The sequence below is a fragment of the Arachis ipaensis genome, chromosome B3 (assembly GCF_059453495.1).
Source record: "Arachis ipaensis isolate K30076 ecotype BB chromosome B3, ASM5945349v1, whole genome shotgun sequence".
Classification (NCBI taxonomy): Eukaryota; Viridiplantae; Streptophyta; class Magnoliopsida; order Fabales; family Fabaceae; genus Arachis; species Arachis ipaensis.
This window is the reverse complement of record NC_142438.1, coordinates 141,659-158,434: the sequence shown is the minus strand read 5'-3', so window position 1 is coordinate 158,434 and position 16,776 is coordinate 141,659. Positions and strand designations below refer to the sequence as shown.

The 16,776-nt window shown below is 33.1% G+C and overlaps 2 protein-coding genes across 10 annotated transcripts; both read left to right on the top strand.

Annotated features, from left to right (window-relative positions):
• Nucleotides 1-1,388: 1,388 nt before the first annotated feature.
• On the top strand, nt 1,389-2,778 carry LOC107629491 (expansin-A1). Its single transcript, XM_016332299.2, has 3 exons — nt 1,389-1,599; nt 1,665-1,977; nt 2,064-2,778. Exons 1-3 carry the CDS (start codon nt 1,464-1,466, stop codon nt 2,368-2,370), a joined length of 756 nt encoding a protein of 251 aa, XP_016187785.1. The 5' UTR covers nt 1,389-1,463; the 3' UTR covers nt 2,371-2,778.
• A 9,230-nt stretch (nt 2,779-12,008) lies between these two features.
• LOC107629492 (uncharacterized) lies at nt 12,009-16,594 on the top strand. 9 transcript variants are annotated; one of them, XM_021117635.2, is made up of 3 exons: nt 12,009-12,497; nt 13,633-13,678; nt 15,213-16,594. In XM_021117635.2, the coding sequence occupies exon 3, from the start codon at nt 15,222-15,224 to the stop codon at nt 16,425-16,427; it is 1,206 nt and encodes a 401-aa protein (XP_020973294.1). In that variant the 5' UTR covers nt 12,009-12,497; nt 13,633-13,678; nt 15,213-15,221; the 3' UTR covers nt 16,428-16,594. The 9 variants fall into 9 exon arrangements, with proteins under 9 accessions (XP_020973294.1, XP_016187787.1, XP_020973295.1 ...); XM_088509592.1 differs by having other exon boundaries at nt 12,054-12,497; nt 15,193-16,594; XM_088509598.1 differs by having other exon boundaries at nt 12,054-12,497; nt 13,633-13,698.
• Nucleotides 16,595-16,776: the final 182 nt, after the last annotated feature.

Genomic DNA, 16,776 nt, shown 5'->3' with positions numbered 1-16,776 from the left:
CCCTAAACTTAATCTAGTGATATTTTGATAAAAATAGGTTGAACTTTTATTGATGAGTTATGACTCGACATTTTGATTTATAGATATATGGATCCCTAAGTCAACATATTTGATCAAAATAAATATCAAAATATATAAAAATTGAAACAATTAAATGGAGAAGTGTAAGTTTTTCTTGGAAAAGAAAAAGAAAAAGAAAAATGGTCTTGTCATTAAATGGGGTAGTAATTGGTGCTCCAGTTTCTAATGTATTTGAGTACAGTTAGTTTTGATAGAAACAACAATTGTGATTAAAGAGATGGAACTGAATCGATTTTTATTGAATTTTGTATATGTATTTAGAATTTTGACGGGTTTCATTAAAGTACTTAAATCAAACTACGTACTAGCATCAATCTGCCAAGTTGTCATTCTCATCCTCGGCAACATCATCGTCATTCACTAATACTTCTTCTCGAACAACTTAGCCCAAATCCATCGCCGAGAGGTCACTATCGGGAACGAATAGCTTCGCTTGCATAACAGTACGCTCAAATCCTTCAATAAAGACATCTAAAATCTCGGTTTGTCTATTGTTCTCCAAAATTTTCAACTTTAGAATAACTTCAATCATTTTAGTATTCATATTAGAGAGATCATTCACCTTCTTCTTCAGCAACTCTACTTTTTTATAACTGCTTGTTAATAGATTTGAGCTCTCCTTTTTTCGAGAACTTCTTTTTCATCTTGGCTATAATATCATCTTTCTTATGATAAAGAGGAAAAAAAGACGGTTATTATTATACGATTTTTTTATAGAAAAATTTTAGGGGCCAGTATTTATAAAAAAATGAGTAATTTTACATTATTAAAAGTATTTTTATACTATTAACAATATTAATAATAACTAATTAATGACTAACAATCACAAGATTCAGGTTTTTTTTTTTTTTTTGGTTGGGGGGGGAGAAGGTGGGGTTAATATTACAAGTTTACAGCTTAGAAGTTGACGAAATTGGTTTTCATCCACCTGCATGCAGAACAAGCTATAAGGCTGCTGGGGGGACCGTCTTTTGCGACTTGACTACGAATTGCATGAACCACATGTTGCACAATACATTCAACTTTTCAAGATATCAAATAACGAAGATTATTTTTATTTTTATAATAAGAAACCAATTAATAACTGATTATATATTTTTATTCGAGGCTTGAGGAAATTAAAAGAAGTGAAAAGTTAAAGCACATGGCATGGTTTGAGTTTGAGGAATATAGATATAGAAGAAAAAATGGAATCGGTGAAGTTGGCGGTTGTGGGTCCCCAGTCCCCAGAGGTGACAAGTGTGACGCTGACGGGTAAGCTAAGCAGGCGAGTCCTAACATGTATTTATTGGGCATCAAATGTAAGCTGTGTTTTTAAATTCCATCCTCATAACTCATCACTCTATATAGCTTGCTAGCTAGCTGGTAATTAATTAATAAGAATGGTTGATTTTGTGTTGGTGGGATTTCTGTCCCTGCTGCTGGGATGTTGTTGTCCTGTTTATGGTGTTGGCGAAGGAGGTTGGAGCAATGCCCATGCAACCTTCTACGGCGGGGGTGATGCTGCTGACACAATGGGTAACTGCATATTCCATTGTATATTTTTTATTTTGAGGCATGCATGAATCATGATGTATGTGTAGGTGGAGCGTGTGGATATGGGAACCTGAACAGCGAAGGGTACGGGAGAAACACAGCAGCTGTGAGCAGTGCCCTCTTCAACGGAGGCCTGAGCTGCGGAGCATGCTTCCAGATCAAGTGCGTCAATGACAAGAGCTGGTGTCTGCCGAGGTCGGTGGTGGTCACGGCCACCAATTTCTGCCCTCCAAACCACGCCCTCCCTAGCACCGCCGGCGGATGGTGCAACCCTCCCCTCCACCACTTCGATCTGGCTCAGCCTGTCTTCCAACAGATTGCCAATGTCAGAGCTGGCATAGTCCCTGTTGCCTACACAAGGTACTTACTAGTTACTACATGCATACTTTCAGTTCTTGTTGTTTCATTCGACACCACTCATCATCATGGTGCAATTACCATTATAGGGTACCATGCCAAAAGAGAGGAGGCATGAGGTTCACCATCAACGGCCATGCATACTTCAACTTAGTACTAATCGGAAACGTTGGAGGTGCAGGCGATGTGCATGCCGTTTCAATCAAAGGCTCCAAAACCAATTGGCAATCCATGTCAAGGAACTGGGGTCAGAACTGGCAGAGCAACTCATACCTCAACGGCCAAACCCTCTCCTTCAAGGTTACCACCAGTGATGGCCGCACCTTGATCTCTAACAATGTTGCCCCTCCTTCCTGGTCCTTTGGCCAGACCTTCACGGGCCTACAATTCCCTTAATACAACTCACTCATTCATCCATTAATTAATTTCTCATAAATGAAAGCAGTTGCAATTTCACTTCTCAAGTTATTAGTAATAGGATGCGATCTTGCATGTATGTTATGAGTGATTATTGAGTCTTAAGGGTATATGTACGCCCAAATGAAAAAGGGGCTTATTTTTTAAAATAGTCCCATTCATTTCAATTGTGGTAGAGTTTTTAGACGGTAGTGGTGGATCTTTAGGTTCACCACCCGGAATTTTAGTTTCCTGTCATATGAAATAAGTGATCGTACTATTTCGCGTCAAATAAGAGCCAGGAGTGATATGTACTTATAAGTTTATCTAGTTTTGTGTGTTGTGATTGTGAGAATAAATGTAAGTCATTAATCATAAATGAAATAAAAGTAGGCTCTTCTTTCTTTCTTGTGACAAGCTGCCTGATAGTTAGTCATTTTGGTATTTGAAAAATTTTTATTTTAACAAAATAAATCATAATTTTTATTTTTGATAAAATAAATTTTACATATTAATTCTGTTTGATAAAATAACCTAAATATCAAGGATGATGGGTTAACCATTATAAATCATCTAAATATCAAAATGGTTATTTACTCCTTTGTTTTGCATCAATCAAGTTCAAACTTCAAAGAGCTATTCATTGCCTCTGAATAATATAATGATATTTAAGAAGAAAAAAAAATCCAAGTTAAAAAAAATGATAAAGTAATAAACTAATAATTAATATTGAATTTATAAATTTTATCATGTATAAATTTTATAAGGATGATTAAACTATGGTTTTTTACTTTACTAATTTTTTTAATATAGAAAAAAATTTATATGAAAGATGGGGTTTTTTTATTTAAATAAATAAAAAAATGATTAATTCCCAAACTACAGGAGAATGAAATTGGGATGAAAATACGCATGGTCATCTCACTTGCAGCGCATGCGAAATAGAAAAACACGTCAATTTAAGAATGGCGCCAGCTAAACAGGACTGACATAGAAAAAGAGTAAACCGCGTAAAGAAAAGTCTGACTTCCCAATGCAAGACTGACGACTGCAAAATGGCCATCTCTGGTTCAGCACCCGCGAATTAGAGCGCATCAGCCGTGGCAAATACGAATTGGGCCAACACAGTGGCAGCGCCTACGAATTGTGTTGCAAATTCCAAAGCGATATGAGACAAATTCTAAGCCTTGTTACTGTTTCATGTCATATAATACAAAACAAGAAAGACCTTGCAGTAGTTCTGGTGGTCGTGACGGAGTACCTGCACCAACACCTTGGCGGCAGCTCAATCCATACATGTCTTCGGAAAGTCATTTGTCGCATATGAGCTCGTTGGATATCGTAATTCCTGAGTTGTTCGAGCACATTCGTTACTGTGTTGCGGATTAACTTTGACATTAGATTGAATTAAATCCTAGTTGAATTGAAATTGGTAATGGTAGTGACCAGTATCCAAAGCCCTAGGACTTTTCATTGTTGAGATCATCGATAAAGTAAGTGTTTAGATTAGCGTTTGTCAAACAAAAGTAATTTTATAGAATTAATTTTGATTAAAAATAATTTTGTGCCAACATGATTTATATTTGACAATTTTATTCTAAAATTAATTTTGATAAAATAAATATTGTTTGAATAATATTAGTTAAAATATATTTTAGATAAATAATTACTAAAAAAGCATAATATTAAATTACAGTGTTATCTTTTTAAATATATTTAGGCAAATTTTTTTTAATATTTTTTTAATATATTTTTTGTATAATACTTTTTTTAATATTCTATTTTAGTTACTATTATAATAAAAATTAATATTTATTTATTAAATTAAAAATAACATATAAAAAGTAACAATTTTTTAAGTACTCTTTTTGATAGTAAAAATTAATATTCATTTATTAAATTAAAAATAATATATTATAGTATTTTTTTAAATATTATTTTTAAGTACTCTTAATAATTTTATTTTTATTACTGTTTTAGGTTTCAACTTTTATTAGTTATGCTTTTATTATCATGTATGGTTAACTTTTTATTTAATTTATCATTTGTAATAAGAACAATAATATATATTATAAAAAATTTGAATATTATTGAAACCAACAAGAACCACAATGTAGGTTAAGTGAACGCGCCTTTGAAATGGAGAATCACCTTCGCGTTTTGAGCAGAAGTTACCAAACACGAAAAACAACGTTAAAAAATTTAAACACATTTTTATTTTTATCGTCTTTAACGTGTTTGTTAAACACATCCAAACTTGATTTAAAAAAAAACCACAAAAAATTGAATTGATATATAAGTGAGGGTTATGTTTTTATTTTAATAATAAATTTTGGTTATGACAAAACTCAAATCTGCTGTATATACAAAAATATAATGACTAATAATAAATTTTTAAATAAAATTAGATTAACTAGTAATTTTAAGTGAAAAAATAAAATTCATTAGCGCTGTTACTCTGTTGGCCCAATTCATATCTGCCAGTGTACTTTAATTTGTAGGTGCTGAACTAAAAGTAGTCATTTCGCTGTTGCCAATCCTACACTAGAAGTCAAGCTTCATTTTTCATGTGCCATTTATTTTTCTTCCATGTCAGCATGTTTTTTTTTATTTTGCATGCGCTACAAGCGAGGTAATTATGCGTATTTTTATCCCAATTTTATTTTTGGTGTATTTTAGAAATTAATTATTTTTGTTTATTTATTTAAATAAAAAAATCTTGAAAGATGGTGTATATATCTCTTCGCTGAGGACCTAAGTCTTTAACATGTGTTTTAAGAAGACTACTTTAATAAAGATATTAAAAATATCTTTTTTTAAGACGTTTACATGTTATGTTATTATTGGATATTTTTATTAAACTGGTTAATAATTTATTTTTTAATAAACCAGAATAAAATCGATTTATTATAGCAATAATAATAAACCTAATTGTTTGTATTATAATTATTAGATCCAATTTGATCCGATCGAATTACACAATCTAAACCGAATATCTTTAAATTTTTTTATAAAAAGGCAAATATATCCCTAATTTTTTGTTTTGTGAATATTTAAATCCCTAAAAAATTAAAAATATAATTAAATCTAAAAAAATAGGTTTATTGTTATTGTTATAAAAAAATCGATTTTATTCTAATTTGTTAAGAAAATTAAAATAATCAGTTCATTAATACGTCAAATAATAATGCGAAACCTAAAAGTCTTTACAAAAAGACGTTTTAAGCGTCTTTATGGGAGCATCCTCTGTGATTTAAAGCTATTGTAAAAAAGACTTACAAATTTTTTAAGTAATATGTAAAAATAAAAGAGCTTTTTAAGAAGTAAAATTAATTTAATATTTTGATATTTTATATAAAAATATTTTTTAATTATTAATTACGTTATAAAAATATTTTTATTTATTTATTATGTTAAAATATTTGTTTTAAAATAATTTTTTTAAAAAAATATAAATTATAATTTTTAATTTTTTATATTTTTAATATTTTAATTTTTAGGTTTAATTACTCTGCAGGTCTCTATAGTTTCACCGAATTTTCAATTAGGTTCCTGTACTTTTTTTCTTTTCAATTGGGTCCCTGTACCTTTTTTTTTTCAATTAAGTCCCTGTTAACGTTTGACGTTAAAAAAACGTTAGTGAGCTGTGGAATGACTTATTTACCCCTGTCTTCTCCCTATAAACACTCTCGTTACAGTATCTGAGGTTTCTCTTCTTCTCCCTTTTCCATTTTCAGTTTTCATATTCTCCAACTTTATGGCTCATAGTTAAGGAACCTCATTCATTCTCTCTTCGGGAAGCTGTGTTTCCAGGAGCTCGTACTCGAAGGAAAGAAGACACCTGTGTTTCTGTGGAGAGGCAGTAACCGTTCGCCATTCCTCAGCCGTTTCTGACCATGGTAGGAGGTATGTTACTTGTGGGAAGATACCAAAATGCAACTTTTTTGAGTGGATTGATGATTTTGATTGGATTGAGGTTGATGACGGTGCAAAGAATGGGTGGCCAAAGGAAAAAGAAAGGCGGGTTCACTGTTTGTGTGGTGACACTCTGAGTCTTCAAATTTTAGGAACAACAAAGAATCCTAATAGAAGATTTATTTCTTACCCTAACAGAAGATGCAAATTTTTTGAGTGGGTTGATGAAGTTGGTGCAAGAAGTAACATGTCTATTGCTGCTGTTGGAGTTGTTGGAACACAAAATTCTGCTAAGTTGGAAGCTGAAATATGGAAATTGGATGCATAAGAAAGAAAGATAGCGAAGCTAAACGTGGAGATGAAGAGATTAATTGTTGAAGCCAAAGAAATAGATGCTTATGTTGGTAGATTATGTGATGAGTTGAATATTCTCCAAGAACAAGTTGGGAGGTTGGATGACAATATGAAAATTCAATGTAAAATGCCATATATACTCTTTATGTTTTTGCTAGTCTTAATAATTGGAATGTGGTTTGCAAGAGTTTAGAGTTATCTGTGCTATGAAGTTGTAATATAAGAGATTGTATGGCTTCAATCCAATTAAAGTTAATTAAGTTTAGTTTGAATCAATTTTGCACTTTAATATATTTTGTGTTTATAACAAATGATAGTTGGGAAGCAACTTTATTAATGTGAATATTTAAATTTTCACAATTGACAACAACTTGCAGCAAAAAGTGGCAAAAAAATATGCTATATATATTTTCATTAAGTGTACCTGTAAATCATACTTACACAAAATATCAAACATAAGTGGCCATATAATATGCCACATATAGCTAAGCCAAAATAAAGATCCAAGAAGTGCAACAATTAAAAGTGGTCCAACCTGATTACAAAATATCAAAATAGTGGTCCTATCCACCTAATAAACAGTGGCCACATAGACACAATTTATCACAAGATATACTATTTAACAGCAACCCCAACAACCCTAACTATAAATATAAAGAGACTTCAGTCATCACTTAGGTCTATATGTAGACTAAGTGCTCCTTTTGCTTTATCACTCCTAACTTCAGCCGCCCACTTCTCCTCACACCAAACACCTTTGTCTTTGGTAAAGGTTGAGAAGATGCTTTAGGTGCTTGGTGAGATTTTGCACTTGTCACAGCTAGGAGAGGCTGGGAAGCTGGCCCTTCAAGAGATAAGGTTTGTTGTGAGGTGGCTGTGGTTGGAGCCACTGCACCGGTGGATGTGGTTGGAGTCTGAGAAGCTGAAGTTGTAAGTATGGAAGGTGGTTGAGTGGAGGCAGCAACAACAGATATGGCAGGTAACTGTTGGAAAGATGCAAGTGTGGTGGGGAGTGATTGTGAAGATGCAGCTCTACCCATAATAATTTTAAAAAATAACTTTAAATAAATTCTTATATTACTGTTTTTGTTTTTTCCCATAATAATAACTTTTTAAATTTAGTCATAATCAAATGATGAATCGATCCAAAAGAGATGAAACTTGTGCATCTATGATTTAAGGCTCCACCATGATTACTGACATAACATTTCAATAATCTCAAAAATCAAATAAAGAAACTTGATAAGAAAAGTGACATGCATTATTCTAGTGCCTAATGAGGTCTACAGTATAGATATATTTTAATAGCAATGTTTATTGTGTGGCCAATGATAATTTCTGAAAAGTAAAAAATCGTTTTAATAAGTAATCCACTTGCAACTTGCAAGACCAAAATCCAAACCAAAAATCACTTGTTAACACTATACAATCATGTTGGGGTCAAAGAAGATTTTCATTCTGGCTATAAATATGAATATTCTTCTGTGTTTCATTCTTTCATTAACTACTACTATTACTACATCTTTCATTAAAGAAGTAACCATACCACAACTATTACGTAACTATACACTTCATTTGTAGTTCAATTTTGTTAGCATTTATTCTATACACACACCTAATGAGTACAAGAATAAGACTAATAATTCTTTAAGCTTGTGGAAAGTATATGTGGCCAAAGGGTCTTATATAACACGTAACTAAAAATAATAATATGAAAAGGCATCAATTCTCTAGTAATATACTATAGCATTCTACATAGTTTAGTCTTGATGACAGTAAATTATTTGATTCAATTACAACACTAATTCTCATTTGATTGAACATAACAAAGAAGTAATGAGACCTTTTTCTTAGTTCATCACAATCAGTTAATGGAACAACAATGCTAAAATATAAACCATGGGGAGGGAGCAAATAAGATAAAATTTTTAAGATATGATCAATATAAACAGATTTCAAGAACATAAATCATACACATGCTACATTTCAGCTTTTACAAGATAAGTGCTACATATTTACTAAATTACTTGGTTTATGAGCTCCCGAAGTTTTAATGGATTGCTTAACCATTTACACAGCAGGTTAATACAGATTTAAATAGCAAATGCTAATCTTTTGTTGGTCGGACATGAATACCCACTTCCTTCTACTGACATCTCCAATATCATCCAATAACAGGTTTATAAACCAACCCCAACTGTCTCTAGTCTCAGCCTCTACAGCAGCAACAGCAATTGAAAAATAGTTATCGGTTGGATCTCTTCCCTACAGCCATCAACAACATATACCGAGCAATGCTTAACAGTTTGCGATACTAATAACCTACCCATTCTCATGGCATCTCCATCACTCATCAACTCTCTGGGACCCGAGCTCAATTGACAGCCTGGTTCACAGTACCAGATCCTGGCATTCCCTTTGTACCCTAACTTTTGTAACTCACTAACTATTTCTTGCAAACTCCATTCATCGAGCTCATAATGCATATATCTTCCAACACCTTTCCCCCCAAATATTCTAGTCCGTTCCCTAAATCATGAAACTTGCTACCATGGTGTATGTCTATGATAAAATCCGAGTCCCCCATCCCTACAGGTATTAAAAACAGAAACATAATCCATTTAAACCAACATCGGCACAGCCACAACAATCAACATTCAATAATAAATAAATTTCATCATCCAATGCCATAGTAGCTCCATTCAATCACATAATTTGAAAAAAAGGTTCAGACTTTCATAAGTTGAAACCATCAGCATACATTACACTTTCACAAATCTCCCATTGAAAGCAAAATCTATTTAATAAAAATAGAAGTAGAATCCATTTAAAGCACCACCATCACAGCAACAATAGTCAAACAATGCCATATTTTTTTTTTGAAAAAAAATAACATAAATATCAACTTTTAACATTGAAAAAATTAGGATTTTTTCTTTGTCACTTGCAGAAACTTCAACTGCAGGGAGATGGAGCAGAGGCGTGGTCGGAGGCTCGGCAACGTGCGGCACGGTGACTCCAGTCGAGGGCCTTCACCGCGACGGAAGGAAGACGCCTTGGCCGGACAAATCGTGGAGAAGACCTCAGAGAAGAACAACGAACAAAGGCCCAGCGCAGAGAGAAGGCGACGGAGGAGACACCAGCAACCGTCTGTTGCAGTCGATGGCAGACACACACGCCGTCGACGGAGGCAGGAGACGGAGAAGACAGGAGAAACTTAGGGTTTCTTTTTTTCTTAGGAATGAAATGTGAGGGGTTATTTGGGTATTAGGAAAAAATTCAGATTACTTTACCAAGCCTCTACAGCTAATTGCCAAGAATATTCCTTTTTTATGAAGAATATTCTGTTATCTCAAACGGTACACTGACGATAAGGACTTAATTGAAAAAAAAAAGGTACAGGGACCCAATTGAAAAGAAAAAAAGTATAGGGACCTAATTGAAAATTCAGTGAAGCTATAGGGACCTGTAGAGTAATTAAACCTAATTTTTATTATAAAAAATTTATCAAATACATTAAAAAAAATTAATAATTGAATGACATTCAAAAGATCAAAGTGAACCAAATTATTTTTTTGTCAGGTTTTTGTCATAGCGCAACTGACTCACAGTCACATCTGCACTATTTATTATTTTTTGACGAATTTGAATTTTCACTTTAAAAAGTAAAATTACTTTTCTATTTGTATTTAGTGTGTTTTTCTTTTGTTAAACCCAAAAAAAAATTAAAAGGCCAATTTCAATAAAAATATATTTTGCTAATAAATTAATCTTTAAAAACCTTTGTTAATATTGAGCAAAATGATCGAAAATAATTTTTTAAAAATTAGAATTAAGATACATTTAGCTACCAAATATCTTGTGTAAAACATATTTACAAATACTTTTATATTTTTATATTAAAAAAAATGATAACAAATTGATTTAGTTTTAAAATTAATCCAACTAATTTTTCGTCATCTTTTTAAAGTTCTGGACCCATCCTCGCAAGTAGCAAGGTAAATAGAACTTTATTACGATTATAGTGCACTGAATTTGTTACACTCTCAACGAATTAAAGCTTTTCATAAAATCCATTTCGAAACTAGCTTTAATTCAAATTTTAAAGCTTCTCACTAGATTGGTGTTTGCATTACAAGGAATGATGAAAAAGTTGGTGAACAATGCAAAACAAATTGTATTTTTGAGTATTCATATTTTCTAGGAGTAAATATGTCTCCATTTCAATTGGATATAAAATTTATGTGAAAATTTAAGCATGTGAAACAAAATATATTACTTGCCAAAAAATTATAAAAAAAAATATGCATTCTAAAATTAACTACGAAATTATCATTTTTTTTTACCAAAGATATGAGACTCAAACCCGTAATCTCTTAATTGAATATGGGGAGATTATGCCATTTGAACTATTACTCATTGGCACCAAATTATCATATTTATATGTAAATATATCTTATTTCACATAATTTTTTATGTGTATTTCGTGTATATATATATATTACTTTCAAAATTCGAAGAACAAACTATGCCTTTAAAACATATTATTTTATTAGTCTTCTGTTTACCAAAATCTTGACAATTTTTTTACTCATTATTAGCTGTCTTTAAAAGCATACTTATTACAATTCTATTGGAACTTTAATAGTTCAACGTCTAGAAATTAAGATAAATTAAGGTCATGAATATAATTTTGTCTATCTGGTGAAAAATTGCTGATTAACAACAACAATGCTTCTAGTTCAAGGTATCTAATTATGTGAAATATAAACATAAAAAAAGGAAATTTTTATCATGATCGTTTCAGCAGATGATGCAACTCTTGCTATTGTATATTCTCCTGCAAATATGAAGAAAAAAAAAAGTATCATCTAACTCATTTAAAACAAAGAAAAAACTTTGCACTATTTGTATATATAATAATTTAAGGGTTATGTTAGGTAACCAATAACTTTTTTAAACAACATAAACAACTACTAATTAAATCAAAACACACTATATCTCCAAATTATCCATCTAAATCTTAATATTAGAATAACCATCCGCACACTTAGTAAAACGAACATCCGATATATCCATTGTTCGCATTGTTTAGTATTTTTATTGTCTACCTATACTTTTCATCCTTTAAAAACCGAACAGGTCAAGTTTGAATATTTTTATTCCTACTCCAAACCCAAAAATCAACGTCCTTTAACCAATATTCTGAAAACCGGATCAGACTGGCCGGTTCAACTAATTTAACCGTGAATCGGTAGTAATTACGGTCCGATTTACCCCTAAAACCGTTTCTCTAAAAATTGGAAGATAACCGTTGAACCGGCCGGTTTCCGGCTGATTGAATTGGACAGGAAATCGACCGGTTTAAAAGAAACCGCGTCGTTTTTGCCAAATTTGCTTCCTTTCACTCTTGGTTCTGAAGCTCCTTCGTTTCTTTCCCCCCTTTCTCCCTCCATTTCTTTCATTCACAGAAACTCAGCCAAAAAAACCTAGCACTGTAAGCCTACACCACCGCCGCCGCAAGGAGTGACATACTGCCGCCGTCCGTCCGTCTATCTAGCTTCCCTCGTGCTCCAAGTCTTCAACCCCCGTTCGCTGTCACCGATCGCAGCTGCTTCCTCGAGCTCGGCGTCCGTCGTCTTTGTCTGCTCAGCCGCGCTTCCGCCGCCGTTGGTTGCCGTTAACGTTCGCGTCTTCGTTCAGCCGTCATCTTCGTTCGCGTTCTTCGCCGTTCAAGTTTGCTCGGCGTTCACCGTTCGGGTTAGCGTTCGTCTGGAAGCCACGTTGCCCTGGTTCAAACTCTGCGACCAACCCGCGCGCTCCACCTAGCCGTCGAACTGTTCTCTTTTGTCGCCGCCGTGAGTTCCCTAAACCCACCACCAGACAATACACTCACACAACACCAATACTCTGCTTCAAACTCTGCAACTTCTTATTTCTATTACAATAAGTAACTATTTGATTTGGCAGTGGTTTGGATTTTTTTCATAGACTGAATTAAAGTATACAATAGTTATCTTCTCTTCTCTATCACATTGATACTAAGCTTTGAATTCTCTTATTTCGTTTCAAGTTTACCGCACTCAACATGTTTGATGAAATGCTTTAACCATATTTGGGGTTGGTTTTATCATTTCTAGCTTTTAGAAACTTAGTAAGTTGATTGCATGTGAAATTAGAATAATTGGATCTTAGTAATTAGGAAATTTTAGCTGCACAAATAGCATCTTTGTAGATAACATATTAGCATGATGATTCCACTTGCATTAGTGTTCTTCTGGTAAATTTTAACTGTTAGTGTGAACTTGTTAATTTGCTAATTGTTCTTGTGTTGTTGTTCTGTTGTTCTTCTGTTATTTTTATTTTATTTTTTTTGCTGTGATTTTCTGTTCTTTAACTTGTTAAGTTGATAATTTGCTAAATTGTTAGGTTTCTGTGATTTAATTTGTTGGATTTTCTATTTAGGTCTTGTTCTTGTTTATTTGCTAAACTGTTGTTGTGTATTTATTGTTGTCTTTGAGATTCTTGCTGGATATTGGTGATCATTGATTTATTATATGCTTCATGTTTTCATTGTTTTCTTCTTCTGAAGGAAAAAAAATATTATGTTTTCATTGTTTTGTTGATTGTTTGTTTTGTTTCAGAAATTAATTTTTTGTGATCAATGCTCAAACTTAAATGCTGTTCTGTTGGTTTTGCAGTGTTTGTTTTGTTTCAGAAATCAATTTTTTGTTATCAATGCTCAAACTCTGAATGTTGTTCTTCTGTTTTTGTTTTGTTTCATAAATCAATATTTTGTGATCAATGCTCAAACTCTGAATGTTGTTCTGCTGTTTTTGTTGTTTCAGAAATTAATTTTTTGTGATTAATTCTCATACTCTGAATGTTGTTCTGTTTTGTTTTAAGACTGTGTTTAGAAGAGGTGATTAATTTCTGAGTGTTGTTTTGTTTTTGTTTTAAAGCTGTGTGTTGTGTTCAATTTTCATTTTGTAGGAAATTCTGAGGTATATAAGAATTAAGAAGGAAGACTATTTTAACGGTATTATTCTGTTGATTCTGGTATGCTACAAGCTTGAACATAGAATTAAAGAGAGAAACCTTTTATTATTTTATCATTGGCCTATTTTTGGCATTGCATATCATTGTAGTTTGTTTATTCATAGAACTAGTTGTTTATGATCCTCTTTTGAAGTAAAAAAATGCAGTAGAAGAGTGTTTAGAACCAGTTGCTTTATTCATTGAATTTTTATAGAATCAGGTGTTTATTATAAAACGGTTTTTCCGGTTGAACCACGGTTGAACCGATTGAACCAATGAATTAGTGAACCAGTAACTAGAACGGTTCGATGACCGGTCCGGTTTTCTAAACCTTGCGTTTAACCCGTTTACCCCAATTCTCAATCTCTCCTTCCCTCCTTGCAGCCTCACTTATTTAAGCCTCACTTCCCTCAATCTCTCCTCCTTCCCTCCTTGCAGCCTCACTTATTTAAGCCTCACTTCCCTCCTTGCAGCCGCCGCCCCCCTCACGGCCTCACCTCTGTTTGTCGTCTTCTGGTTTGTTGTCTGCCGCGGTTTCTCCTCTGAATCTACCGCTGTGTGTGCAATCTTATGAGCATTTTTTTGTTATTTCTTTCGTATTTAACTTTTTTAATCAGTTGATAATTAGTTTATTGATGCTGGTAAATATGTAGAAGAATCAAAAAGCTTGGTAGGGAAGAATATATTTTGGGTATAAGAATGAAGGAACCATGACTGCAGAACAATCGTGAAAAAATATTTCTTTTTGTTGTGCGAGTCCTTTTAAAAACTTTGTTGTGCGGCTCTTTTTTTTTTGGCTCAGAAGAGAGGGTTTTCTCCCTGGGTGAAAGGTTATAGGTCTATGGCCGAATGGTACGTGAAAGTGGAAAAATGAGAGGAGAATAAGAAAAAGTAAGAATAAAAATACAAATTTGATGATGTGAATTTAGTGTGTTTTGGGTATTGTGATATGATAGCCTTTTTTTTTGTCTGCTTGCTTTATTTCTGCTGAAATGAAAAATGGACCATTGAATTGAATTGAATCTGTCGAGACTTCTAGGAATTTTTATTGTGAAAATATATGCATAACTAATTTTGGTCCTAATTAATTAGTAATTAGTGACTCACCAGTTGAATCAGTAACTCGGTGATCCATAGTCCAATCAGTTCGATTGCCATTTTGGTTCTGATAACTATGATAGGTCTACAGTATAATTCACTCAACCTAGTGTATAGAACATGTTTTGTTTGTTTTGTTGCCTCAATGTACTGAAGTTTTGTTTTTTTTTTTTTTTTTATGTTATTTGTTTTCTACTTTGAGTATTCCTAAATTAAAAATTTCATGCCTCAACTAGTATGCAAGGGTTTTCTCTGTTAAGCAATTAAGTTAAACGAATTTGATATGTAGTGTATGATTATCTATATATATTTTATTAAACTTGCTTCTTATTTTGATATGTTCTCTCTTTCTCGACATGAATACTTGTTTTATTACCGTTCTTGTTTATTTGTTTGTTCCCTCTTCTTGATTTGCAGGTTTTTTTTTTCCCTTGCAGTTTTCAGTCATGAGTTTGCTTGAAGTCATTAAAAATGCTTCAATCAATTCGAAGCCACTTGATTCTCCATTGGATTATCCTATTGTTCTGAACCCTGATACTATTATACCTAACTTGAAGCCTGAACAAGAAGACGCAGCGGCCTTGTGTCTTGTAAAACCTCTTAGTGGATGGAAAATTTCGCAAGCTGATGCCGAACTCATTGACATTGGGAAGAAGTTCTTTATACAGCTAAAGGCAAAGCTCAAGAGTGGTAATAGTTTGGAGAAGGATGAGTTTATTGGTGATTTGAATTCCTATCTGAATAGCATCGCTGAGAAAATAGGTGTTTCGATTGCTATTAATCCATCTATGCCCAATTATACTAAGTTCTTGATTGACAAGGTTGGATATTTTATGGGTAAGGATGTTGTTGTTGTTGTTTTGGATGTGTGCATTTCGTTTGATATTTGGGATATAGTTGAGGCTTTGATTGAGCATGGTGTTATTAAGCATTCTTGTCATTCGGGCTTGGTTACTAGGTTAGTTGAAAAGAAGAGGTCCGATTTGATATGTACGTGCATTAAGCACGCGTTTGATCTCGGGTCATCTGAAATACTCAGCATTCTGAGGTATTTTCTTTCTCCATCCAAAGATGCTTATGATAGTATGATAACTGTGAAGAAGGAATGGGAGAACCAAGCACAGTTGGCCATTGATGGAATTAGTGATAGCAGTTGGAACAAAAAGAATCTGCTTGTGGCAAAGGAGGCTTCCATTTTGCTTATGGTAGCTTATGATGGTTTCTCTGCATCTGAGATTTGTTTGCATTATCTACTAGCATCGTCAAACTTCAATGATGTGCTGTTATCATCTTCCTTCAGTAAGTTGAATGGCAAAGAGTTGATTAACTTGATTCGCTATTTATCGAAGTGGCTAAAGAAGTACGAGAGGTTTCCTCAAGCCGGTCCCTGCCCTGAAGCTACAGCAGCTTTGGGTTTGACGGTTTGCGATTGGGTTCCTAAACTCGACGATGTTGTGAAGTTTCTTGGTTTTGTGCTTGATGAGAACTTTTCTTCGTTGGTATTGCATCCGGAGTTTCATGAGCAGCTAAGATTAATTGAGGAAGTGGTTAGTTCTTTGACTGCTGAATCCAAGTGTTGTTTTTTGATGGCTGATGTGGTGAACAAACTAAAGATGGAAGTAAAAGGTGGAAATACGTATGATCTTTTTTGAAACTTAGTTGTTCGATTTTGTTATGTTTTATCCATTTTGATAGAATATGAAGACGTGTCTGAAGTGTGAACTGATAATCAAATGATCAAATCATTGTAATTTTTGGTCTATGATCTCGACTGCAATTCATTTAGAGGTTATCTATTCTCACGTGCTTTTTTATTTAAGAATTATTCCTTGTGGTGTTCATTAGTAGTCGATTTCTTGGATTCGCTATAGTGTTGTTAGTCTACTCGTGTCATTTGTTACTTGGTACATTTGTTACTTGGTAAAGAATAATTTTTTTTCCTTCTCAAATGATATCATTGCTGTTTTTCATTTTTTTTCCTATTTATATTCAAACATTTTA

Bases quoted from the DNA above. Each gene is read 5' to 3' on its own strand.
- LOC107629491 (XM_016332299.2), top strand. From the start codon at position 1,464: ATGGTTGATTTTGTGTTGGTGGGATTTCTGTCCCTGCTGCTGGGATGT. The intron at 1,600-1,664 runs GTAACTGCATAT...ATGTATGTGTAG, and splicing joins TGATGCTGCTGACACAATGG to GTGGAGCGTGTGGATATGGG. The intron at 1,978-2,063 runs GTACTTACTAGT...TTACCATTATAG, and splicing joins GTCCCTGTTGCCTACACAAG to GGTACCATGCCAAAAGAGAG.
- LOC107629492 (XM_016332301.3), top strand. From the start codon at position 15,222: ATGAGTTTGCTTGAAGTCATTAAAAATGCTTCAATCAATTCGAAGCCA.